A 25,919-nucleotide genomic window follows, 5' to 3' on the forward strand; every position below is an offset into this window, starting at 1 on the left:
CTCCTTTGCGTAAGTACGACCCCAATGGCCTCATCACTAGCGTCTGTTTCCAAGACAAACGGCTCATTTGGATCGACAATAGTCAAAACAGGTGCAGTTGCTACGGTCACCTTGAGCTTATCAAAGCTCTTCTGTTGGACTTCCCCCCAACTAATGTTTTTAGTTTTTGACCGTAACTGGTCAGTCAACGGGACTGCGATCTTCGCGTAGTCCTTCACATACTGTCGGTAGAACCCCGACATGCCAAGAAAAATCTGCAGTTCCTCGAGATTCTTCGGCGTTGGCCATTTAAGAATAGCCTCTATGTTGGGGTAAAGGCATTATGCCCACCCTTATAGTGTGTACTAGCCCATAAGTTATAGTACATAGTACACTTAGTACTTTTAATGTACTGAGTGCACTATGTGTACTAGTGCAATATACATGTGTGATAGGGGAGTCACACACTCAATTCCCATGAGTTGACTTATCCCCACAACTCTCTCTCTCTCTCCCTCTCTTCTCTGTGTATGTCTCACACACATGAACTCTAACCCTAATTAACTCTCCCATTCAACTGGTATCAGAGCTTGCAGCAAGTGCCACCGGTTTCATCTTTGTAGCCTTCGCTTCACACACCTCCAGTGCAGGGCAGTAAAATTGACGGCTCTAGATGCCGTATTTGTAGGCTCCCATTACAAGCGAAGCAAGTGACTGGCTTGGGTGTTGCAGGTGTCAGAAGCTGCCATGACAGGCAGCGCAGCATAGCAAAGCACTCGCAGCAATCGCAGGCAGGTGAGCGGAAAGAGAAGGTGGCGGGCAGCCATTTCTCCGTTGAACCAGTTGCAGGTAGTCAGGCGGGTGTGTACACTCAGGCGGACACGTAAAAGCATCAAGAATGCAGGCGGAGCAGGCTTCCTGCAGTACGAATAGCTTCGGTGAGAGCCTTAGCGTGTAGCGCTGGCCACTAGGCAGGCGGGCGTTCATCGAACCACCACCGCGTGTCACTGGCGGAGATGTCGACTCAATGCTTGGCGATTCGCGTCCCATGGCCGGCTCTCTGATGGTTCTCTCTCAGCCATGTGCGCAACACCAAAGTGTGCTATTCGTTGCTGGGCTTTACTTTAGCGCTGTCCACAGGCCCGTGACCATCGTTTTTTTTGAAACCGTGACCAGCAGCTGGGCGCAGGCAACCAGGCAGCACAGAGGGCTGCCCAGCCATCCGTACTTTTTCAGCAGCAGCAGCATCAGCAACTGGTAAGCGTGAGGAGTCCTTCATCAGCACAATTCTTTCTGCAGCAGCATCAGCAAACCCCCCTTTCCTGCAACAAAAAAAATCAGAAAATTACCTGAGGTATTTGCTTCAATTTTGGAATTTGCATGTCCAATTTGCAATTGAGCAGGTACAATCATCAATTGAGCAGGTACAGGTGCCGAATTGCTCAATTTTTGAGCAAAATTGGCAAAATTGGGTGACATTGGTCACAATCAGGATCAATTTGCAAGAAATTGGATGTCAAAATTTGGGGCTTTTGATGTAATTGTGCAATTAAGCATTCATACATGCTGTATGATGTAAGAAATCGTACATTCGGGCAAAATTGCAACAAATTGCAGTGCAGATCAAAGGGCTTTTGTGCCGATTGGATTGATTTGCATTCAGGCACTCGCAGTTGATGCTTTGGGCAACGTGTTGATGCCTGGCAAGCACTCAATGTGCCTGTAAATCAAGGGGCTTTCATGTATTGGATGTATATGTGGCCAGGGGGAAGCATCGCGAAGACTCTGGATGCCTTCATGTGCGTCAATGTACCATGTATGATCAGCAATTGATCTTAAATCAAGGGGCTTTTCAAGATCGTATGCTTGTTGAGCTTGGCAAAGCAGCAGGCAAGACATTTATGCCTTGAATCCTCAGAAATCAGCTTGCAGTCAAGGGGCTTTTGCCCAATTTCTGTTCGGGACTGTTGTATGCAGTGTTCGGGACTGTAAAAGTCTGATTTTCACTCATTTGGACAGCCAGGAGAGCATTTATTGCTACTGTACCTGTTGGTACAGATTTGGTACAGCTTTGTACAAGTTTTGGCATGGCTGCACATTGATTTGAGTGACCAAAAGGTTCAATTTCAGCTGCTGTACTTGCCGGTACAGGTTTGGTACATCATTGGTGAGCACTTGGTACTGTTGTACAGTACTTTGGAAGGGCAACAGAGCACATTTAAGGTGCTGTCCTAAATCTGCAGCAACCAGATTTTGGTGATTTCATCACATAAAGTGGGAGTAGAGTTGCATTTGTGCTTCCGCAGTGGGAGATAAAGCTTGGGAGAACAACTGTGAGCACTTTGTGTGCTTTTGGTGCAGTGTTTGCACACTTGCAGGGAGTCAGGCATTGACAGGTTGCATATTGCTATGGCAACCACAGGTGAGAGCTCTTCATTGCTTCACATCAAGAAGCTTGAAGGCTCACATAACTATGATATTTGGCAAACCCAGTGCTATAATGTGTTGCTCCAGAAGAAGCAGAACAAGCCTATCAAAGAAAGGGGTGTAAAGCCCGCTTCTCTTACTGCTGAAGAGTGGGAAGATATGGATGAGCTGGCAAGATCTACTATCATGTTGTCTCTGTCAGACTCTTTACTTTTCAGCATTCGTGAAGAGAAGACAGCTTGGGGAATGTGGCATAGATTGCAGGACTTGTATGCTCAGCAAAGTGCCTCAAGCAAAGTGTATTGGTTGAAGAAACTCATAGGTCTTCAGATGAAGGAAGGGGCGTCTATGACAGCCCATCTAAATGAGTTTAATGGTATTGTCAGCCAAGTCATTAATCAAAAGTTGGCAATGGACGATGAGTTCAAAGCCACTTTTCTCTTATGCACTTTGCCAGAGAGTTGGGACACATTCAGGACAGCCACTAGCAATTCGAATGCTATGCTGTCATATGCAGATGTTGAGGGTGCTCTTCTTCAAGAAGAGATGATCAGGAAAAACAATTGTGTTGGAAAGTCCAATGCAATGAATGCACGTGGGAGATCCCAGCAAAGGGGTAAAAGCCAAGAACGGGGAAGGAGCAAGTCCCGCTCCAAAAAGGACTTGGAATGCCATTATTGTGGCAAGAAGGGACACATCAAAAAGCAATGCTACAAATGGAAGAATGATCAAAAAGAAAAGGGAAAAGGCAAAGACAAAGACAAAGATGAAGCCAAAGATGTAAAGCCAAAGGGCAAAAGTGGAGTCAAGATTGAAGAAGTCAATGTGTCACATGCAGGTGACAGTGAGGATGAGGTCCTATTCACGTCTTCACTTGATGCCCATTCACTTCTTACAGGAGATGGTCATGGTATGCACTCATGGATCATTGATTCAGGTGCCTCCTTTCATGTCACAGGTTGCAGAGACTTGTTTGTCAGGTATACTGCTGGCAATGAAGGACTAGTTTATTTGGGTGATAACCATGCATGCAAGATTCTTGGCAGAGGTGATGTGAGGCTTGTGTTTTCAGATGGCTCACAGCTTATGCTCCATGATGTCAGGCATGTGCCTGAGATCAAGAAGAACCTGCTTTCTACTGGACAGCTTGATGATGCTGATTATGTTACCACATTTGGTCGTGGAAAGTGGAAGATTAGTAAGGGCTCACTGGTTGTTGCCAGAGGCTCTAAGGTGGACACTCTTTACTTCATGCATGCAGGTGTTTGTCACCATGCTAATGTAAATGCAACCGAGCTGCCGGAAATCTCTATGTGGCATAGCCGGTTGGGACACATGAGTGTCAAAGGAATGGAGCAATTGTCTCGTTTGGGTTACTTGCCTTCTCTAAAGTTTTCAAGTTTTCAGTTTTGTGAGCATTGTATATATGGCAGGCAACTCCAGTGCCCCCACAAGAAAGCTCTTGGACAGAAAGATGCTCAGTTAGAGCTTGTGCATACAGATGTCACGAAAGGTGTGGGTTTATCCTCTTCGTTTGAAGAGTGATACATTCTCAGTGTTTGAGAAGTTTGTTGCTCTTGTTGAGAATCAAACTGGCAAAACACTGAAGGCTTTGCGTTCCGACAATGGTGGAGAGTATATGTCGAAACAGTTTCAGGACTTTTGTGATGCTAAAGGCATCAAAAGGGAGCTCTCTACTCCTTATGATCCTCCACAAAACGGGACAGCAGAGAGGATGAACAGGACCATTCAGGAGAAGGTCCGTTCTATGTTGTCACATGCTGCATTACCTCATGGTTTTTGGGCTGAAGCTGTTATGACAGCCGTTCACCTTATAAACAGGTCACCTAACACGAGACTTGGTGGGAAAGTGCCAGAGGAAGTATGGACAGGGAAGCCTCCGTCATACAAGCACTTGAGAGTGTTTGGTTGTGTTGCGTACGTGCACATACGCAGGGAAATGCGCACCAAACTTGATCCTAAGTCTCACAAATGCATATTCCTAGGATATGGTGACAGGTGTGAAATGGGGTATAGACTTTGGGATCCCGTGAATAGAAAGATTATACGCAGCAATGATGTCATTTTTGATGAAACATGCATGTATAAGGAGCCTGCAAGGCAACAGGAGCCTGGCAGAGTCATCTTTGATGATGATGGACATCATGGACAACAACCAAGGGTTGTAAATCAGCCATTACAGCAGCAAAACCAGCCCTTAAATGGTGCTGAAAATGGTCCAAATAGACAGCTAGAGATGGCAGAAGATATCCCTATGGATATTCCACAGTTAGAGGAGATACCGGGCATGATATTTCAGCCTTATGGCATGGAACAAGAGCCACTAATGGGTGATATGCAGGCTGGACAGCAACCTGCAAATGATGGTCATTGGGTACGGAGGTCCACAAGACCCTCCAGAGCCCCTGACAGGTTTGTTCCAGGGGTTGACTACTTGATGCTCACTGACTGTGGGGAGCCCTCATGTTATAAGGAGGCTTTACAGAGGGCAGACAAGGCTCTTTGGGAGCGTGCCATGAAGTCAGAGATGGATTCTCTGCACAAAAATGGAACATGGAAGTTGGTGCATTTGCCTGCAGGCAAGAAGGTTTTTCCATGCAAGTGGGTATACAGGCTCAAAGTTGCACCTGATGCAAAGCCAAGGTACAAAGCTAGGTTAGTGGCTAAGGGCTTCAAGCAGGAATATGGTGTGGACTTTGATGAGATCTTCTCTCCAGTGGTCAAAATGACCACACTTAGAGCTGTATTAGCTTTGGTTGCTCATGATGATCTGGATTTGATTCAGATGGATGTGAAGACTGCTTTTCTTCACGGTGATCTCCATGAGGAGATATATATGCAACAGCCAGAGGGTTATGCAGTGAGTGGAAAGGAGAAGCTTGTATGCAAGCTGAAAAAGAGTCTTTATGGGCTCAAACAGGCACCAAGGGAATGGTATCACAAATTTGATACATTCATGAAATCCCAGAATTTCAGGAGAAGTGACATAGATCACTGCTTGTACACCAAGAAAGCTTTGGATGGCAGTCTATTGATCCTCATCTTGTATGTTAATGATATGTTGATTGCTGGAAAATCTCGTAAAGAGATGGATGCCTTGAAGAAGAGGCTGCATCAAACCTTTGATATGAAGGATTTGGGTGATGCAAATTACATTTTGGGTATGCGGATACTTTGGGACAGAAATCAGCATGTGTTGTATTTGTCTCAGAAGGAATACATTGGCAAAGTTTTGCAGAGGTTCAATATGGACGGGGGGAAGAAGACTAGTACTCCTTTGCCTCCATATGTGAAACTCAGTGCTATGGACAGCCCACAGTCAGATAGTGGCAGGGCTGATATGGCCAAGATTCCGTATGCTTCAGCTTGTGACAGTCTCATGTATGCCATGGTTGCTACTAGGCCGGACATTGCATTTGCAGTGGTAGTGGTTTCTAGATACATGGCCAACCCTGGCAAGAAGCATTGGGAAGCAATGAAAGGTGTCATGAGATACCTGAAGGGCACACAGGATATGTGCATTTGTTTTGGCAAACAGGATGCATTAGTGCATGGTTACACGGATTCGGATTATGCCGGTCATCCAGATAACCGGAAGTCTACTACCGGTTATGTGTTTACATTCACAGGAGGTGCTGTGTCATGGATATCCAGGATGCAGAAGTGCACTGCCTTATCTACTACAGAGACCGAGTATATTGCAGCCACAGAGGCTTGCAAGGAGGCATTATGGCTATCTCGGTTAGTGGTTGATTTGGGCTATACAGGGGATATTCCATTGTTGCATTGTGACAGTCAGAGTGCCATCCAGTTGGCAAAGAACCCTGTCTTTCATGCAAAGACGAAGCATGTGGATGTGAAGTATCACTTCATCAGAGAGGTGATAGAGAACAAGCAAATTCAGCTTGTTAAGATTCATACGGATGACAACCCGACTGATCTGTTGACAAAGAGTTTGCCTCCGGAGTGGTTTGCTCATTGCAAACACTTGATGGGCATTGGATGAGGCCAGTTTTAGCCTTGATATGGCCTTGTATATTATCATGTACATGCTGATTTTTCTTTTCCTTCATTTAAGGGCACTTTGCCTTTAAGTGGGAGGTTGTTGGGGTAAAGGCATTACGCCCACCCTTATAGTGTGTACTAGCCCATAAGTTATAGTACATAGTACACTTAGTACTTTTAATGTACTAAGTGCACTATGTGTACTAGTGCAATATACATGTGTGATAGGGGAGTCACACACTCAATTCCCATGAGTTGACTTATCCCCACAACTCTCTGTCTCTCTCCCTCTCTTCTCTGTGTATGTCTCATACACATGAACTCTAACCCTAATTAACTCTCCCATTCACTCTACTTTTTCTAGCTCCATCCGCGTACCATCGGCGGATATAATATGGCCAAGGTAGTGAATTTCTGTTTCAAAAAATTCACATTTGCTCTTCTTTGCAAATAGTTTGTGCTCTCGCAACAACTCGAACACTAGACGCAAATGCTCTGTGTTCTTTTTGTGTCTTACTGTACACAAGAATATCATCTAGGAAAACTACTACGAATTTTCCCAGATATGGATGTAAAATGCTGTCCATCAGCGTCATAAACGTCGCTGGAGCATTGGTTAGTCCAAATGGCATAACCAAAAACTCAAAATGCTCGAAACGGGTCCTAAATGCTGTCTTCGCAACATCTTCTGCGTTAATTCTAACTTGATGATACCCTGATCTCAGGTCTACTTTTGTAAAGTATCTCGATTTATAGAGTTGATCAAACAACTCATCCATGCGTGGCATGGGATACTTGTTCTTAATCGTTATCTGATTAAGAGCCCTATAGTCTATGCACATTCGCATAGATCCGTCTTTCTTCTTTACCAGAAGAATAGGCGATGCCCACGGACTTGAACTAGGCCGAATAAAGCCTTTGTTCAAATATTCCGTCAATTATTTTTTCACCTCCTGTGCCTCGGAGTGGCTTAATCTATAAGCAGGTTTGCTTATAGGTTTTGATCCTGACATAACTTCGATGCCATGGTCTACTTCTCTAGATGGTGGTAAGCCATCTGGCAAATCATCAGGAAAAACATCTTGAAATTCCTCTAATAAATTCATTAAAGTATCTATGTACTTTTTCTTTAATGTCTCTTTTACCTTGGATTTTTTCTTGTTTGAATCGCATGCATGTCAAACAAGGTTTTCAAACAGTGGGTCTCGTCCAAGGCTATTTTGTTTTCCTTGTTTGTCTACGCAAACATCATCTACAGTTTCATCTACGGAAACAGAATTTAAAAGAGGGTAACAAGCATAACCTTTGCTATCTGGCCTCTGCGGACCGCTGTGCACAGCTCCATGGAGGAAATAAGTGGTGTGGCGGGGATAGTACGGTCGCCCTGCAGGGTTATGACTCTACCTCCATGCTCAAACGTAGCGTATTATGTAGGTAACTCCGAGCTAGACTAGGGCCCAAGCCATACAGCCACTCCCTGCCTAGATATACGTATGCTCTGGCTAAGTGCATGACCTGAAAGTCAAGCGGAGCCTCGTAGTCCTGCATAGATAATGGGATCCCAATACTACGGTATTCCATACCGTTTTGTCATACCCGTTGGCTAGGCCAACAGTATACTCATGATCGCTCTGGGTCTCAGTCAACCCCAACTTCTTGACTAATGAGTAGTTGAAGAAGTTGTGGCTAGCTCCATCATCGATAAAAACTGTGACTCTACGGCCACCTATGGTGCCATACATGCGCACCATGTCATGCGGACCTACAGTAGGCTGCCACATCGCTGGTGTCACCGAACAAGCGTGATGCTCATCACAATGACACATTGTCACCTCTCTGAACTCTGTGGAACTGAGAGGGAGTCTCTGCACTGTATGCAACTGCCTAGAGGATTTACCATCTCTTTTGGGCTCGTTGCCGCTCGTGCTGGCTTTAAGCTTTGGACACTCGGCCTTCGTGTGCCCTACATCGTTGCAATTAAAGCAGCGATTTTCCTTTCGCGCTTTAATATACTCCTCTTTTTTTTTGGACTTCGTTGTCTCTTTTCTTCCTGGATGGTCGTGGTTTTTTAGACCAATGACCATTCTGTCCTCCTTGGTCCATCCTATCCCCCTGCTTATCACTGTGGAACCCTTTTCTTTTAAGGCCTGACCTCCTCTTCTCACTACCCTCGACCCTGCTCGAACCACCACGCGCACTACGGCGTTTGATGTCATCAAATATCTGCGCATACTTAATTGCCTCTGCTAAGTCTTTAGGCTGTAAGGGCTCTACGTACTCAAGGTAATCATCTTTGAGGCCTCTTTTAAAGCCTCGCAATGTCTGGAATGCATCGATCTTCTTTAGCTTGAGTACTATCTTCCTATCGTCTGAGATGTACTGAGTCAGGGATTTGTTCTCCATCGAGCACTTGTCCCATAACTCCCAGCTTCTCTCCGCCTCATTAACAGGCAAGAACTCTTTTCGAAACATCGTTTCAAACTCCGTCCAAGTGGCAGGACGAGTTGTCAAACTCATCCACCACTTGTACGCTTTGTTGGACTACGGGCTGCACCCGGCTAGGCTGTTGTCGCAGGGCGTGCAAGTTTGACCACTTCGCTAGAAACATGTTGACCGAGTCCTTGTTTCTCTCCTTCTCCTCGCCACCAAAACTAGGCGGCTTCAAGTCTTTCAATAACGACGAAGCTGTCTCTACGAACGGCCGCGCAGGCGCATCGGCCTGTACTCCTGCAACCACTGGCGAGGCTACGCTCACCCGTGTCGTAGGAGCTCGTCTATCACGAGGAGTCGGAGTACTAGCCGAGGCGGCTGTCAGTGCATCTAACCGTGTGGAGATGCTCTGTAGCATCGTGACTAAGTCAGCCTGGACTTTACCCATATTGTTCAGTTTTGGATTAAGATATTTAAAAAGTCCACTAGGGGGCTCCGTCTCTGTCAGGACGTCGGCAGAGTCCAATAGGTCATAATCGTTGTCGTCATATTCCAAGAGGTCCTCCTCGGTCCCCTCGGCGACGTCGGTGTTCATGTCATCTGGCTCATCGGCCAGAAAGGGGTCATATGCTATTGCGGCCGCTGCAGGCTCGCTGGGTCCTAAGGCGGGGTGGCCTGACAATTCGGTTGGGGTCAAACCCGCGACCGAGGACAAGAGACCTGAAAACCCTAGAGAAGTAGAAGGCGGTGGGGACACACTACGCCTAGCTGATATATTTTAATTCTTGCACAAATAAAAATGCGAGAACTCGAAAATTACAAAAAAAAAACTCTAATAAAATGAGCAGTGGTGGAGAGAGAATAGTCACACCCCTTATGGTCGCCTGCGCGACTGTCGTCGGCTGTCGATTTGTGTTGCGCTGCGAGCCTCTACAAGTGTCGCTACTCCGGGATGCTCCGATCCGAGAGAGAGGTGACTGCAACTCTGCCTGAACCACCCCGGATTATCCCTCCACTGTCGGGAGACAGGTGTTTGTTTGAATTTTTTTTTCAAAAAAAAATAATAATAAAAAAATAAAAATAAAAATTGGATGGCCGCCTGTGGACTGGCTGCCAGCACTAGTTTGGCTGGCCGCCGGCTGCGCTGGCCTGGCTGGCCGCTTGTGGGCTGGCCGCCGGCGTTGGCCTGGCTGGCCGCTTGTGGGTTGGCTGCTGGCTGCGTTGGCCTGGCTGGCCGCCTGTGGGCTGGCCGTCGGCAGCACTAGGCAGGCCTCCCACTGGGCAGGCCGCCGGTTCCCTCCACACGCCAGACAGCACCAGACAACCGCCTCTCTCTCTTCACAGCTGACCTCTCTCTCTACACCAGCCGAAAAGCTCCAGTCGCCTCTCTCTCTTCACAGTCGACCTCTCTCTCTACACCAGACGAAAAACTCTTCGTTCGCAGACAAGCTCCAAGCAAAAAAAAAAAAGAAACTTGCAATGGAGAGCTTAGGTGTGTGCAACGGAGAGAGAGAGAGAGAGAGAGAGAGAGAGAGAGAGAGAGAGAGAGAGAGAGAGAGAGAGAGAACCCTTCCTTCTAGCTATGGCCGCCTCCCTCCACACACTCAATTGTGGAGATGAGGATAAGATTTTTATTGAATGGTTGAAAACCATTGAGTGGGCTCCGGTCCCCGGTCACGCACGGACCTTGACTAAATGGAACTGACGCTCTGATACCAATGTTAGATCATCATAACACCACTACAGGTGCTACCACAGGAGGGGACGGCTTGTGGCTCACCACCCAGCCATAGAGAAAGAATGAGGATTGACCCTCATCCCCCAGGCTATATAGTGTGGCCTGCCGTCCACACTAGCCTGGCCGCCCATGACTCCGCATGGGCGTCCTCTCCCACTGAACCCCGGATGGCCATGTCCTCGACGCTCTAGCCGAGTCGTTGATGCTAAAGCCCCGTCTGGCCATCCGGTCTGCCGTCGGTCACAGGCGTTACAGCCTACGTGACAATTTATGAACTCATGGAAGGGTGGTAACCCTGGTGAGTGACTCTGGACTCATGGAAGGGTGGTTACCCTGGTGAGTACTCTTTGGTCCTGTGTGGACAACGCCTGTGAACGGGCTAGTTGGATGTACAAGATGTAAGTTGGGAGATTTCATCCACTACGTTTGTGCTCCAGCATATGTATGTGAGTTGCACATGCATGGATGACTTGTTTTTGATGCTTGGACATTTCTTGGTATTTTGCCTCTGAATGTCCATGGGCACCGGGGACGCCTGGACAACCGTGGATACGCATGTGCACACCTGTTTGGGACTTATATGGTTTCCTTATGTGTTTTGCATGTGGTAAGTGTGCACACTTAACCCAATTTATTCATTATTTCATGTTAATAAGGTTTATTGGGTGCAGGGTTCACATTCACTTAATTTTATAAGTGAGTTCACATTAGGCTCGACTATTTTTAATGAACCAAGGCCAATTATGAGAGATGGGCACCCGAGCACTCCCAAATAGCTCCTCGAGTTGCTATTCTGGGTGTGGGAGGGCCAAAGTGGGAAGCCTTGACTTGTAGAGCACTCATCTGAAAAACGTGGGCTGTTAGGAGCTGTTTGGACAGGAAAAACAGCAAGTTTACTCATTTGCATGAGCTACAGGTGGAGTACATGCCAAGAGCAAGAGTCCCGGGGTTGGTTGGCTGGTATTTCTCTCTCTTTCTCTCTCTCTCTACAGGGCTGGCCGACTGCATCTACAGGGCTGCAGGCTGTTGGATTTGTTTCGAGAAGCTGGCGCATGGCTGTTGGGACTGTTTTTGTGCTACTCTGCTGAGAACAGGGCTTGGACGGAGTGAACAGAGCCTCAACAGGATCTGGCCGACTGTTGTAAGGGCCATTATTGGCTGTTTTTACAGCTTTGCAGGAGGTTTCTCGCGACGAAACTTGAGCAAACATGTCCCTAGACAAGTACCGGGTCTGGGCATGTGATCTGGTGGAACTTGTGGATGGCCGGTGAGCCAAAACCATGGTTGGTTACTGTTTTGCAGGTTTGGGACAGCACTTTGTTAGAGGGTTGGTGACCGCTCTATCAAAGTATAGGAGTGGTTGGTGATCACTCTACCCTGGTTGGTGACCAAGGGTATTTCTACACGAGCGGTTGGTGATCGCTCAACCTTGGTTGGTGACCGAGGGTGTTGCAACAGGAGTGGTTGGTGACCGAGGAGTTGCAGGTAATGTGTTTACCTATGTTTTCACAGTTGGATAAATCTGGTGTCGGCTGGATGAGTGTGTACTCTCCGGGCACCCGCATCTTGTACATATACATACTTCTGTTGGTAATAAAGATACCTGGGGGGCGTGATCTCTTGTTATATCCAAGACTTGGGGTTAGTGATCTTTAATACCTTCAACACCTCTTGGTAGAATGTGGTGATTAGACTCATGAAATTATCTGTGTCATAAGTGATTGGAATGGACGTCCAAATGTTGCGTCACACATAGTCATGCCAATGGAAGAGGAAAAATAATCATTTAGAATGAATATCGAATGAATTAAATGCTACATGCGGAAGCTCAAGGATCTTACTTGTCAATTGGCAAATTGAATGCTACTCTACTTCAATGCAAATTTGTGTGTGTGTGTGTGTGTGTGTGTGAGAGAGAGAGAGAGAGAGAGAGAGAGAGAGAGAGAGAGAGAGAGTTGTATTAACGTCTTCAAAAGGCCAAAATGACCTATGAGACCAAAAGGTTACATCATATCCATGAGGTACATGATCCTGGGTACAAAATTGTAATAAAGAAAGATAACAAAAATCTAGAACTTTAAAATCTGATCTAGGTACTTGAGCAGAGAGCTCTCATATCACCCTAATACATCCCTCATGGGCCGCTGTGACATGGTTCTCAAGGTGGTAAAACTGATTTGGCACGAGAAGGTCCTGCGATGATGGCCGAGATCTTCTTGTGGTGGCGTGGCCGTGGGCGAGAGCCATGGGGTCTGGGGCGTCGAGCTTTGCATAACTCAATGGCTCTGTCGAGTGTCACACCTCTCGGCCGAGCTCCTACACTAGCCTGTGGTCTGGGTATGATGGGTGGATCGGCCCTCGTAAAGCTGGTATGGAAGAAGTCAGTGAGAGCTCTTTGTGTTGGTCCTCGAACAAGTACAACTGATCCGAATCTCACTAAGGACTCCTTGTGTCTACGGAGCTCTAGAAGAAAAAGTCCCAGGCATCTCTGATCCGGGAAGTCCATGATCCCAGAAAGTGGTATGAACCCAGCTCAAAAGAGGCACTGGAACCTCCCCCGAATCTCATAGTACACGGGGCATCGGCATATGTAATGGTCCTCTGACTCGGGCTCTGTGTGACAGGGCTGGCATATCTTGTCCTCTGGTGCGGCCACCCTAGGCCCATATCTGGCAGTCTCCACTCTCAGCTGGTGGGACGAGGTGCGGATCTGGCCGATCACACATCTCACCCCAAAGGATAGGTGTATGTCCATGTAGCGTGGACGGATGATAAACCCATCCTCTGTCAGGCATAGGAGGTCCCCAAGGGATGATTACAGAAGTCCCCAAGGGTCTATGAGATTGTAAGTAATACAATGGTACCATGGATATACTACCTCCTCATCGAGTTCCAATCTCAGGGTAGAAAGAGGGTCAGACCTCTTTGATGGGAGCATGTCATTGTCGGCGGAGAACCTCTCGACGAATTTGTCTTTGCGTGGTGGAGGGTCCTGCTGCTTTGGGTTAGGGTGTCAGGCTTGTAGAATGGATCAGACTCTCGCTAAGAACTCCTCTGGGGTGTGGAGCTGGAGCGTGGGTTGGGCTTTGAAATTGGAGCAAAGGCTAGTGGGTGGTGGATTAATGTGGATGCGTGTATCACAAAGAAATCTGTGATGGCTTTGTGGCAGGTGTCCTGTTAGGGATGGGCCTATCTCTCATGGTGTTGCCTCAACACTACATCCCTGTGTTGTTTGAGCTCCATCAAGTACATGCCCATGCATCTCTGACCTCATATTATATCACTCATGCGAGTGGCTAGAATTCCTCTTGAAAAAGGCAAAGGAATCCCCCCCATATCTCATAGTAAGTTGGACAGCTAAACGTATGACGAGTCTCATCCTCTACAGCCCCCGTGTTGCATGCTTTGCATATTCTCTCCTCTTGTGGGTTATTGTCGACTCTACCAGTCTCTATTGTGAGGCAGTGTGAGGATACCCTGAACTGGCCAATCATGATACGCATAGCATGTGACGTGTGCTTTTGAATGTAACCCGAGATCTCCATGAATCCATCCTTTGTAGAACTCACACTTCTTGCCAATCGGTAGAACGGTCTTATGTCCACAATTTGGGTTGGCGCCCTCCGATATCGTTGAAGGATCTCCCGAAGCTGGAGCTGGCAAGGGAATGGTACTCTCGGTCGCAGCCGTTTGGATCTCCGAATCTGAGTAGCTCCCTCCAGGGAAACACTAGGAAACCTTAGGGCTTGCATACTCCGCCTTGTCTGTCTCACCGGCTGGTCATCCCAGGTGTCTCTCTTTGGCGCTAGGTGGAGGTGGGTGCAAAGATGCTCATGATGGGTAACTAGGATGTGTATGTGGGTTGCCTCTGTCTCATGTTAAGTAAATGGTCTCTGTGCCACTTGATCTCTAGTAGGTAAAGCCCCAAACACCTCTGATTTGGATAGTCTAGAACTCTCGTGAATGGTCCAATCCCCTCTTGAAAAAGGAATCTCCCTCTAATCTCATAATACACTAGGCATGTGCAATGGACCAAGCCCTGTTAGTTAGCAGTTTAGCGTTTATCTGATGGAGTCAGCAGTATATAGATTTATTCATGTCCATGGAACTGGCTGATGGTAGGTCGGCGAGTTGATTTATTCCTCCAAGGCCTATAAAAGACATCACACTTCTCATTGTTAGATATCTCACTCCCCTATGGAGTTAGGTCATAGAAAGTGTTTTGATTATCCTTTTGGAAGGCCAAAGGCCGCAGAACATTGTATTTTGCTGTACCATATGAATATACTGAATACACAACTCTCTCTCTCTCTCTCTCTTCTGTCTATGTTGATTGTTCTTGCATCAAGAGTTTCTATGCAGTGCTTGGGGTTGAAAGAAGACTCTACCCAGAGCTTCCGCATGTTATAGAAGGAGATTTGGGCTGATTCATGGAAAATATCTGTAAGTTGTGAGATGGTGTGGGACAAGGGGGCTGAGAGGTCTATGTTTGAGAGGTGATAGTAAAGGTTGGAGCCATAAACCACATCTGCATCATGATGAAAATGGACTTTGGTATAGTGACTAATGGGCTTAGGGTAGGGCTTCTTTGGGAAGGAGTCGATTATGGAGAAGGTTAGGCAAACATGATCAGCCCCCAAGGGTTTGGGTGGGATGTGAAAGGTGAGGATATCTAGTATTAAACCTAGTGTGTCCATTAAATAATCAACGATATGTTGGCACGGATTAGGGTTAGGGTTCCACACAGACACACACACACACTAAATCAACAGCAACAAGCAAGTACACAGTGGATGGTGATTGATGCTCACACAATGGATTGCATTGGAATGTGTGGAGCTAGGGAGTTAACTCCATAATATCAAAATACAATAAAAGTAGTGGTGTCCTTTCACACCAGATATCCAAGGGGAAAAACCCAAAGGGAGAAAAGTGCCCTTGGTTAGCTCACATGTGGCACTACTCATAGCATATATGCCAATAAATCCCCCCCTGTAGTGGCAATGTGAACTTGTACAAGGTTGGCAACAGGTCACTCTCTGGAGGAGAGTAAGCCTAAAGCTTTGCGGAAAGCTTCAAACTTCTCCCGAGGCAACGCCTTCATGAACAGATCTGCAACATTGTCCTGTGTAGAGTAGTAAGATAATGAGATCTCCTTTGCATGAATCCTCTCCCTGACATAATGATAATGAATCTCATGTGCTTAGTACGTGCATGAAACATTGTGTTTTTTGCCACAGCTATAGCACTCTGACTCTTAGTGAGTATGGTGGTGGGTGTCTGCTGACACTCACGAAGACGAGCCATCAATCTCCTCAGCCATACACAATCTACTGTGGCTGTAAAGGTTGCCTTGTACTCAGCCTCACAAGTAGATGTGGGAACAGTGGGTTGCTTTTTACTCAACCATGATATGCATGAATGCCCCAAAAAGAAACAATTCCCATCGGTGGATTGTCGTGTATCATAGTCATCAACCCAGTCGGAATCACTATAAGCAAGTAACTGCAAGTTGCCTCCCTTGGGATATACCAAAGCAAGATCCAGGGAGCCCTGAAGATAGCGGAAGATCTACTTCACTACTTGCCAATGCTTTGTACTTGGGCTGTGGAACACTAGGAAACCCCAAACTGAATATCCGGGTGTGTGTTGCATAAGTATATGAGGCAGCCCACAGCTTGGCTGTAAACACTCCTATCAAAAGGCTCTCCAACATCATACATGCTCAATTTTAGCCCTGGCTTCATCAAAGTAGAGATGGGCTTACAATCTTAAAACCCAAATTTGTGCAACAGCTTTTGAATGTACTTTGATTGCTGTACATAAATCCCAATATCTGTCAGCACAAATTGTATGCCCAAATAATAATGCAACAATCCTAAATTTGTCATCTCAAATGATGTTTGCAATTCAGCTTTGAATGCTGTAATTTTCTCCATATCATTCCCAGTTAGCAACATGTCATCCACATAAAGAATGACCATAATTAAAGTGCCATGATCCTCTTTCACATAGAGGGTGCTCTCTGTTGGACTATTGCAAAAACCTTGCGTGGTCATAAGTATGTATTTGCGCATGCTCCCATGCAAAGCACTTTTAATGCAATGGAAATCTTAGCTTGTACAACGTCTTAGGATATCTAGTCTCATTGATGCTGTCTAGAGAGCCCAGGGATAAGGACCAAATCGTGAGACGTGTGGGCTTTGACTAACCACAGTAGGTGTGGAGGCAAGGGCAGTCGTTGGGGGTGGCTTCTTGGGACAAGTTTTGATGTTGTGTACCACTATATGGCACTAGAAACAGCGACCTTTTGCTAATATATTAGCTTGCGACAAGCGACCAGCTCTTACTCTCGGTTTTCTTGTCTAGAGTAAGCTTGGGTGTGGACTTTTCACGCTTGCATAGGAAGGTTCTAAAAGTGTGCGTTGTGGTAGATATCAATGTTACTTTATTGTCAACATTTTGTGGCTTAGGTACCAAGACCTTCTGTAATCCTCCATCATCCACCAACTCGGGTTCATCCTCATCTGGTGGAGTGCTCAACTCCTGCCCATGGCACTCCACAAGGTTGCTCCAATGGGACATTGGGTGCATCCTCCAATGGGTCGGTAACTCCCAACTTGAAGACCACATCATTGACCTTCTTGATAATCTTGAATGGACTTTTATTCTTTGGAGCTAGTTTGGAAGCAACTTGTAAGTGGAACACCTCCCGATGAAAAGCATGGCCAACTCTTGAGCATCTGCATTTGACTGTTAAGGAATAAGGTGGGTCTTCTTACTTAATTGATCAACAACTGTAAGGATGTCATTTTGGAACCTGTGGCTCTTTGTCAATGCAACCACAAAGTCCATAGAAGTGTCCCCCCATTGAAACTCTAGTACAACGTGCACCTAGCACGTATTACAATATTTTATGCGTGTTTATGTGCACACTACACCACTACACATTTATCCTGACATGGAAAAGTTATCTCGTCTTTCCTTTTGGCCTTGCATGAAGCAGGATGTGCATCAGTATATACGGTTCTGCCAGACACCAGGAAAGCTGCCGATAAGCTTCACCTATGGTTTAATAAAAGGTCCTCAGACCTTAGTCTAGCACTATTTAGGAGGTTCTACACATAAGCTCACTTTATATGTAGAAAGAGTACACGTTGCTAGAGAGCATTTACTTGCTATAATTGTTTGTATACATGTGGCATATACTTGCCAAAATTATGTAATGGCTTAAATCTCTTCATAAGAGATTATCACTTTAATGATAAATCGTGCTTTACTCCACAACTCTTGTACACGTTAGTCTTCTGATATTCCCCATATTAAACTTGCTCTTAACCCCTTAATCCCATGTTAATAATCTTCTGTCTCTGCACATTTTCTCTCATCCCTATCCATCATCATCACTGCTGCCTGGTCGTCACCATCACTGCACTCAAAGGCCTGTACACACTAACATATGGTATTAGAGCTTGACACGACACAAGGCAGCTATAACTTTGATTGGCTGTGTGCAAGTAATTGCAAGGCAGCGTGCAGACTTCAAGTAGTCAGTGTTGGCTATACAACCTGATGTGCTGTATCGGCATCCGCTGTTGCAGGTGAAGCATAGCCAGGGCAGCGTGAAGGTATAATAAACAGATCGTGCGGCCGCTCAATGTCAGGACCTATCCGACTGACTCAGCCCCTAAAGGACTGAACGAATACAATGAGGCCAGACTTTTGCTATTTATAGGTCCTTGAAGCACTTCTGGACTGGTTTGTCGGCCAGGTCCCTAGACAAACACTCTCCACTGGTGGTCTTGAGTAGACCCATAGATGGTCAATGCTAAACGCAGACGCATAGCCGGACGTGGCTTGGGAGGCGAACAGTTCCAGGCTGTACAGGTGGCAGTTGTCTTTGCACAGCAGAAGCGGTGGTATGTGCAGGCTATAGAGTTGGTTTGCTGGCTGGCTGGCAGCTTCTGGTAGTAGCTAGTCATCCTCACAAACACGTACAGGCTACAAAGTGCATATCAGAGAGAAAAGGTACAAAGCATACATTTGGGGCTTTTCCAAAGATTTGGGTTTATAGCTGTAAGTAAAGCATTCTTGAATACTAAAATTAGGGCTTTTCTAAAATCTCTGCTGTTAAGCTCAAATTAAAGCCATCAAGCACATCAAAATTTGGGGCTTTTCTGTTTTTGCACAAGATTAGTGATTTCTGGGGTTCTAGTTGAAGTGTGTGGGAGTAAATGCAGCTTTGTCTATGATCCAGGGACACCCTTGTTCACATCCCGGAGTATTCCAAATCCGGCAGCCAGAGAACAGTAGCATATGACATAATAATCTTGAGCTTAGGCCTGCTCAACTGGAGTCCAACAAAATACACGATCCTCCTATGTAGCATCTGTCAGAGGATTGGTCCCCCGGGCATAATGCTTGCAGCTCCACAAAACACCGATAAAAGGTTTTAAGGCCGAGATATTCACGAAGCCGGTGTATATTTTCCGATATTGGCCATAAAATAATGGCCTCAATCTTCTCCGGATCCATAGAGCATAAAGCATTTGGCAAATGGTAGGGCACCATGCAGGCGGACATGGTGAGTCCTGACAATAGATGTGAAAATACTGGTAGCCAAGTGTGCAGCCAAAAATGATGTCTGTAAGGAAGGGGGGTGCTCAAGTGAGCTGGTGCCTAACCTGTTTGGCCAGGCTGCCTGATGCAGGATTTGGGGCTGGTTACTTCTCCAAAACAAGACCCATCTTGGCACACTTTGATTCTCTCTCAGCTTAGGCATTGCAGACATTATCTCTATTATCTCCACTGTCTTGGGTGGTAGCTCACAGCCAACAGTCTGTAGCCAGTTTGTGTTTCAGAAACCAGAAGTGCACGGTAATAAGTTACGGTTAAATTTTCTCCTAGATAACCTATATATAACCTTAGGCGATTCCTTATTTAAACAAACCATTGGTATTCCTATGGGTACTAATTGTGCCGTTTTTCTTACCAACTTTTATCTTTTTACATATGAATTTGAATTTTTGGAACGCTTAGTTTCCGTTGATACGTGTCTTGTCTTTCTCCACAATCTTTGTCAAGTGAGACGTTTTGTTGATGATCTTTTTGTTCCCAATATTCTTGATTTCCAAGAATTTATGTATTTAAATCCTATCTCTCTAGGTGGAGGAATTTATCCCAAAGAGTTTTGTGAACTTTACTGCACTGCAAATAATGACCATTGTTCTTTTTTGGACCCTAAGATTTCTCAATCTTGTGTTGGTTTAGATGTAGATATATATGATAAACGTTTACAACCCGAGTATTCCAACTTAAATATCATAAGAATGCCTCACTTCACTTCTAATATTTCTAAAATAACTAAATGTGGTGTTGTCTCTTCTCAGTTATTTAGATTCTCTCGTATTTGTTCAAACAAGTTTGCTTTTATTACTCGAGCTTGTGCAAAAGGATTATTGCTTTAAAAAGGTTTTAAACGAAGTTTGTTGCTTTTTGAATCGAAGTAGATATACCTTTGAGATTTTTGCTTTTGGAATGTTTAAGATTATAAGTAATAAGTTTCACAAAAATGGGGAGCTTAAAAGTCCATTTTTTGTTTAGATCATTTTAGCTCTTAGTTGTTATTTATAATTGCTTCTAGTCTTGCTTAATCATTGCTTTAATAGGAAAGTGATTTGTTTTTGCTAGTCTAGTTGTAAGTGCTAGTCTTCATCATGGCTGAGTCTGCCCTTCACCTCCGAAGAAGTGATAGAAACTTAGCTCGTTGGTCTCTGTAGAAAAATTGTGTCCTCTTGGTTGGGACAAATTTTTTATATGTAAACTTGCACCTACTTTGGGGCGTCGATGACGTGAGCAGGGATGTCGTAGCACCTAGTCCATGCTATGCATGATGAAGTTGATGATCTTATACTTCATGATTGGACAATCTTTGAGGTAAAGTTCGCACTTTTTGTATTCTTGTCTTTACTTGTTTTGTTCATAGTTGTTACGAGGCGCGTCTCTAATGGTTAGAGGCGTACGACTGCTTGATCGAGGTGCGAGGTGTCCACAAAAAAATAAAAAATAATAAAAATATATATTTTTAAAATTTTGCTGGTTTGAGTCTTTAGATGGGGGCTTTAAGGGCCCAAGGCAGCCCCTCTCTCTTCTCTCTTCTCTCCCTCATTCTCTCCCTCCCTCCCTTAAGCCTTTCTCAAGACCCAAAGTTCAAAGTTCAAACTTCAAACACACTAGGATGATGATGTTTTTAATACCCACTTTTGGAGCTCTCTCTATACTCTACCGGTTCATTTCAGTTCATTTCATTTTACTTTGTACCCTTGAATCTTGATGATGATGTATCCAGATGATGATGATGATGATGATGGACTATTTTGGTCTCTTAGGTCATTTTGGCCTTTTGCAGACGTTTAATACAGCTTTCTTTCTTTCACACACACTCTCTCTCTCCCTCTCATACACACCCTCTCTCTCCCTCCCTCAAGGCTCATACATACACACTCTAGTCTCTCTCTCTCTCTCTCTCTCTCTCTCTCTCTCTCTCTCTCACCTCCATAGTGTACCCCCCCCCTCACTATATTCACACCCTATAAGGGTTTCTGTTTACCTTCCAGTTCCAGTTTCATTTTCTAGGTGCCAGTAGTATCATCTTTATTTTTCATTTTTTGGTTTTTTATCCAGACATTGTATCAGATCCACCATGATGTAACTTTTTGGTCTCATAGGTCACTATGGCCTTTTGAAGACGTTAATATAACATTTCATTTCATTTTTCATTTCTCTCTCTCTCTCTCTCTCTCTCTCTCAACTTCCACTATATATATTATATCTATCTATCACACACACACACACTATATATATATATATATATATATATATATATATATATATATATATATATATATATATATATATATATATATATATATATATAACACACCTCTAACGACTCTAAAAATAACGAGTCTTCCGAGGCGCGTACCATACGCGCCTCGTACCAAACGCCTCTGACGCCTTTAACAACCTTGGTTTTGTTTTAGTGAATTAGTCATTTAAAGTTTGTTTTTGCTAATTAGTTATTAAATTGTTAGAAATTCTTTTGTTGTGGTTCAATAAAGAATTTTTTTGTGTGTATATGGGCGTGTGTGATTTAGTTATGTATTTGTCTATTTTTGCAAGTTATTATTATTATTATATCTTGGGTGTCTCTATTTTAATTTAATTTAATAATAATAATATTATATATTTTTTAAAATTTTGTTTGTTTTTGGTGATTCTCTTCTTTCTTTTAAAATTATTCGTAAGTTCAGATTCATCTGGCCTTATGACGGTATATACCAAAAGCGAATATTTGGCTATTTGTCATCTCATTTGTGCAAAAATAGTTTTGTTTTCTTCTTGTTTCTATATGTCTGACATGTGAACTCAATTTGGGAAAGCTTTTTATACACTTCTCTCTCTCTCTCTCTCTCTCTCTCTCTCTCTCTCTCTCTCTTTGGGTTGATACAGTTAGTATTTCAGAAAAAAGTCCACTATTGGATCATTATACACAATTGATGTGTTTGTATTTGCATTGCATTTTTGAACAGTTCAACAAAGAACCCGGAAAAGAAGTTTCAGAGACAAAATTGAAGGTCGTGTATGTCTCACCACCTCAGCCTCCTTCTCCTGTTCCTGAAGCAGCAGAAGAGGGTGTTTCACCTGGAAGCCTAGACAATGGTGATCGAAGCTTCTATGATTCTGTAAGATGCAAACCTTCTTACAAGGGGTCTTTCTTGGGCATGAAAGTATGTTTGGCAGAATTAGGCTTTCCTCCACAAAGCTCAGCTGGCTTGTTCCAAACAATTGAAGTAACGGAAGAGGCTGAATATTTATTATCCTAATCCTCAAAGGTCTAATGCTGGCAGGGAAGAGATACGGGTGATCTGAAGCTAAAGCTTGCTGAGGTGAGAGTTGCAAGCTTTTATCTGAAGTTCTGTTATAGCAATGACTCGTACAGCATTTGGTAACCTTAAAAAATAGCTGTTTCTTTGATTCATTTTGGTGTTTCTTTTTGCCAGACACGAGCACAGGTTGCAAGATTGAGTGAGGAGAAGAAAGCTGCTTTACAGAAGACTCAACAACTGCACGAAGAACTAGTAAGGGAATGATGTTCTGCTAGTTTATATGAGTAGAATTGTTGGGGTTGCTAGTTAAGACTTAATGTGCACAAGGAGGAAGAGGAAGGTTTTTATTAAGCTATTTACTTGATAGAAGAGTCACTTTAATATCGGATAATAAAAGTAAATGGATAATAATACTGTAAATAACTACAGTATTGCACAGGGGGTGCCACCCTCTTAGGGTTTCCTGTTTCCCAGCCCTCCCTCTGATTTCTCCCTCCCTTAGGTTCATTCCTTCTGTTGTGCTTGGCTCCGCTCGTAGTTTGCAAATTTTTTTGCCTGTTGTGTTTGTGATGGGTTTTGTGACTAATTGCGGTCCTTGTGCTGCTCTTGAGGGCCAGAATCTGCTCTTTGGGTTTCTAAGGGAATGTCTCTTAGACCACTCAGCAAGCTTCAAGGGGGTTTTGGCTGGGGATAGTCTCTGAACTGTACCTTGCAGACCCTACCCTAGTTGCAAATAGGGTTTTTCTAGTGCCCAGGAAGTTACACTAGGGCCGATCATATTTGGGAAGGCATGGCTGAAGTAGATTCAGGGCGCAAGGGGCAGACGCTTTTGTCCTTTTTTTAGGGTTTTGTAAGTTTGTTGATGTTTGGCAGTCTTGTGCAAGATGTGGTACTTGCCTCTGGCTCTAGGCAAGGTAGTGGTAGGGCCCGTATTAATATTTCCACCACCTCTAGGGATATGAATTGGTTGTTTTGTTATCAGGTACTTGTTGAGTAGCTTGCAACTCTTGGCCTGAGAAGCACGCCATTGCTATCTTGATAACACCTTACTTCTTTTGAGCCCTGTAGTAGGTGGCTGAAAAACTCGGAGGTCTTGTGGATGCATGGATGAGCAACATGAAGGCATGTTGTGCTATGCACGTTGGAGGTCTTGTTTTGAAGCTCTGTGAGTAGACTCTCATGGAGTCAAGATTGTGCTGTAGTTTTGTTTAGTTTGGGAAATAGCCTGAACTTTCCATTGGTTTATGTATATATATTCCTTTGTTAAGAGATTTAGAACAAAGATATCACCTGAAACATACTTTTGTCATGGCAATGGAGCAAATCATCCAGATGTTTACGTGACAATTACAGGCATGCTTGGAGAAGATGGTCGAGAGCTTACCCAAACATGACAAGAACAACACCAGTTGCAGTGTTGGAACACTTTGAGAGTTGTCTGTAATAGTCACGACCAGTGCATAAGTTGATGACAATTTCGAGTTGTGTAAATGCTCGTTCTAAAGATTGGCACTGCACGTCCAAGACCTTAGACCAAGAGACCTATCGTCAGACATCCTGGTGAGAGTCAAGACATGTTCTCACCGGCCCAGAGGATGCTTTTTGATCACGTTCCCTCAGGATTTAGGGTTTCCTTTTCCTGTTGATGCTTGCTAGTAGAAATTTGGGAATACCCCCCCTCCCCCCCCCGCCCCCTCTTCCTCCTTTGCGCATCCCATCCCAACCTTCTAAGTTCCATTTACTGCCTTTGTCTCTAAATTAATTGCTTGCTGCGATTAGCGAATGGTAGTGTATTCAAAACACAATTGAAGCTTGATTTTCTTTGTGTCCTTTTTTGGTTTAAATGCAATCTTCTGATTGGGTTGTTTTGGGTGAAATCACAGACATCAATAGCAGCAAAGTCTGGAGGGAGAAATCAGACAGCATTGCAGCCGAAAACAGCATCAGGCTTCTCATTCTTATTTGTTTTGGCTGTTGGTTTGTTGGGGATTATAGTGGGCTACATTCTGCGCCCTTAGTCATATACACCATGAGTTTTTGAAGTGATAGCTATGATTCTTGCACTACTACTAAGCATGTTGGGATTTTGCTGCTGCAGCAGTTTAGATCTAGTCAAAACGAGCTTACTCCTTAGATTTGGGTGTGACACTCGTGTAGATGGACAAGAGTCTTTCAATTGGTGGAGTCTGATCATTAAGATGGTTTTTGCTGGGCAGTCTGAAGTGTTGTGGTTATTTGTACTTGAACCATAAAGTGATGAATTGATGAGGGTGAGGTAAGGATAGTACTGATCCACTTCTCATGTGGGAAGAGGTGACTAATATGGCCTTTATCTAGTCTTTTCTCAATATTGTGTGTAAAGCATACTCCGAGGTCACTTGTCAAAAAGTAGGAAGTGTGTGACGTTACATTGATTAGCAGTTAGAAGGTATGATGTTTTGGTTGCAAAGTTGAAGTAACTCTTAGTCAACTTCGGCAGTCTGTTGATGGAATAATGGAATGCTTTTGTTGTTCACAGCATTATTAGCACTCGGTTGAAATATATGCAACGTTTGGACCATATTGGCATGAGGTAAAGCCAATTACAGAAGGGTTATATTAGAAATTTTTGTATGGTAATTAAGCATCTTGTTACTTGGGTAGCTAGTTTGCATTCTTGCCAATATATTAAGCATGGAGTCAATCAATTTGAAAGGTTTTGAGTTACCTGCTCCCAGAATATGTTCATTGAGGTGGCTATCTACTTCGGGCATAGGATTACTATTGAGGTATAGCCCAAGAAGAGATGGGTTGATTTTTGATTCAAGATGTGGCCTCATGGTTTACTTTCATCAAATTTATCTTAATTTTGGACCTCTTACAAGAGTCTAGAAACTTGTTTTACAATATTGCCATAAAGATGTTTGATTAAAATGGTAATAAACTACTCTAGTGTTTCATTGACAATTTCAGGAACACCCTCACATGGTATTCTGTGAATCTGTTTAAAAATGTAAAGGTACTTTTGAAGAATGAAGACAAACTCCAAAACAAGTGGTCTAACGATATGTAAACTAGATAATTCTGAATTTAATTGTTATGTTTACATGTATATATTGACGACACACAACATGATCCTCTATTACCTAGGTTTAACATCAATTTAAAATTTTTTCATGTAGTTTTAATCAACACTTAATGAGCTCAGCTACTATGACAATCAAGAGATTGGACTGTGGTTTGGATGATGTTGGTCAGCTCATTGCTTGACTTATCACAACACACGAGTTTTTCATGAAGCCCTATTTGGTATCATGCTAAGCCATGTTGCCTATGTTAACTTAAGAAAGCACCATGGTCTCAAGTCTCTCCAGAAAACCTCCAAGCCATTTTGATTAGACGACTCTCTAGGCCTTACCTAATGGTCTCAAGTCTGTTGATGGCTCCTTATC

General features: G+C 44.2%; 1 protein-coding gene across 2 annotated transcripts in view; it reads left to right on the plus strand.

The window, feature by feature from the left end:
• The window catches only part of LOC147607938 (vesicle-associated protein 1-2-like), a 49,101-nt gene extending 24,097 nt beyond the window's left edge, over positions 1-25,004 (plus strand). For both annotated transcript variants that reach the window (XM_086789597.1, XM_086789598.1), the window contains exons 6-9: positions 22,192-22,344; positions 22,510-22,548; positions 22,663-22,740; positions 24,372-25,004. In XM_086789597.1, the coding sequence (XP_086645723.1) occupies positions 22,192-22,344; positions 22,510-22,548; positions 22,663-22,740; positions 24,372-24,506 (405 nt within the window). In that variant the 3' untranslated portion in view covers positions 24,507-25,004. The remainder of the gene's footprint in view (positions 1-22,191; positions 22,345-22,509; positions 22,549-22,662; positions 22,741-24,371) is intronic.
• Positions 25,005-25,919: the final 915 nt, after the last annotated feature.

The sequence above is a fragment of the Cibotium barometz genome, chromosome 54 (genome assembly GCF_041138505.1).
Source record: "Cibotium barometz isolate CiBa-2024 chromosome 54, ASM4113850v1, whole genome shotgun sequence".
Classification (NCBI taxonomy): Eukaryota; Viridiplantae; Streptophyta; class Polypodiopsida; order Cyatheales; family Cibotiaceae; genus Cibotium; species Cibotium barometz.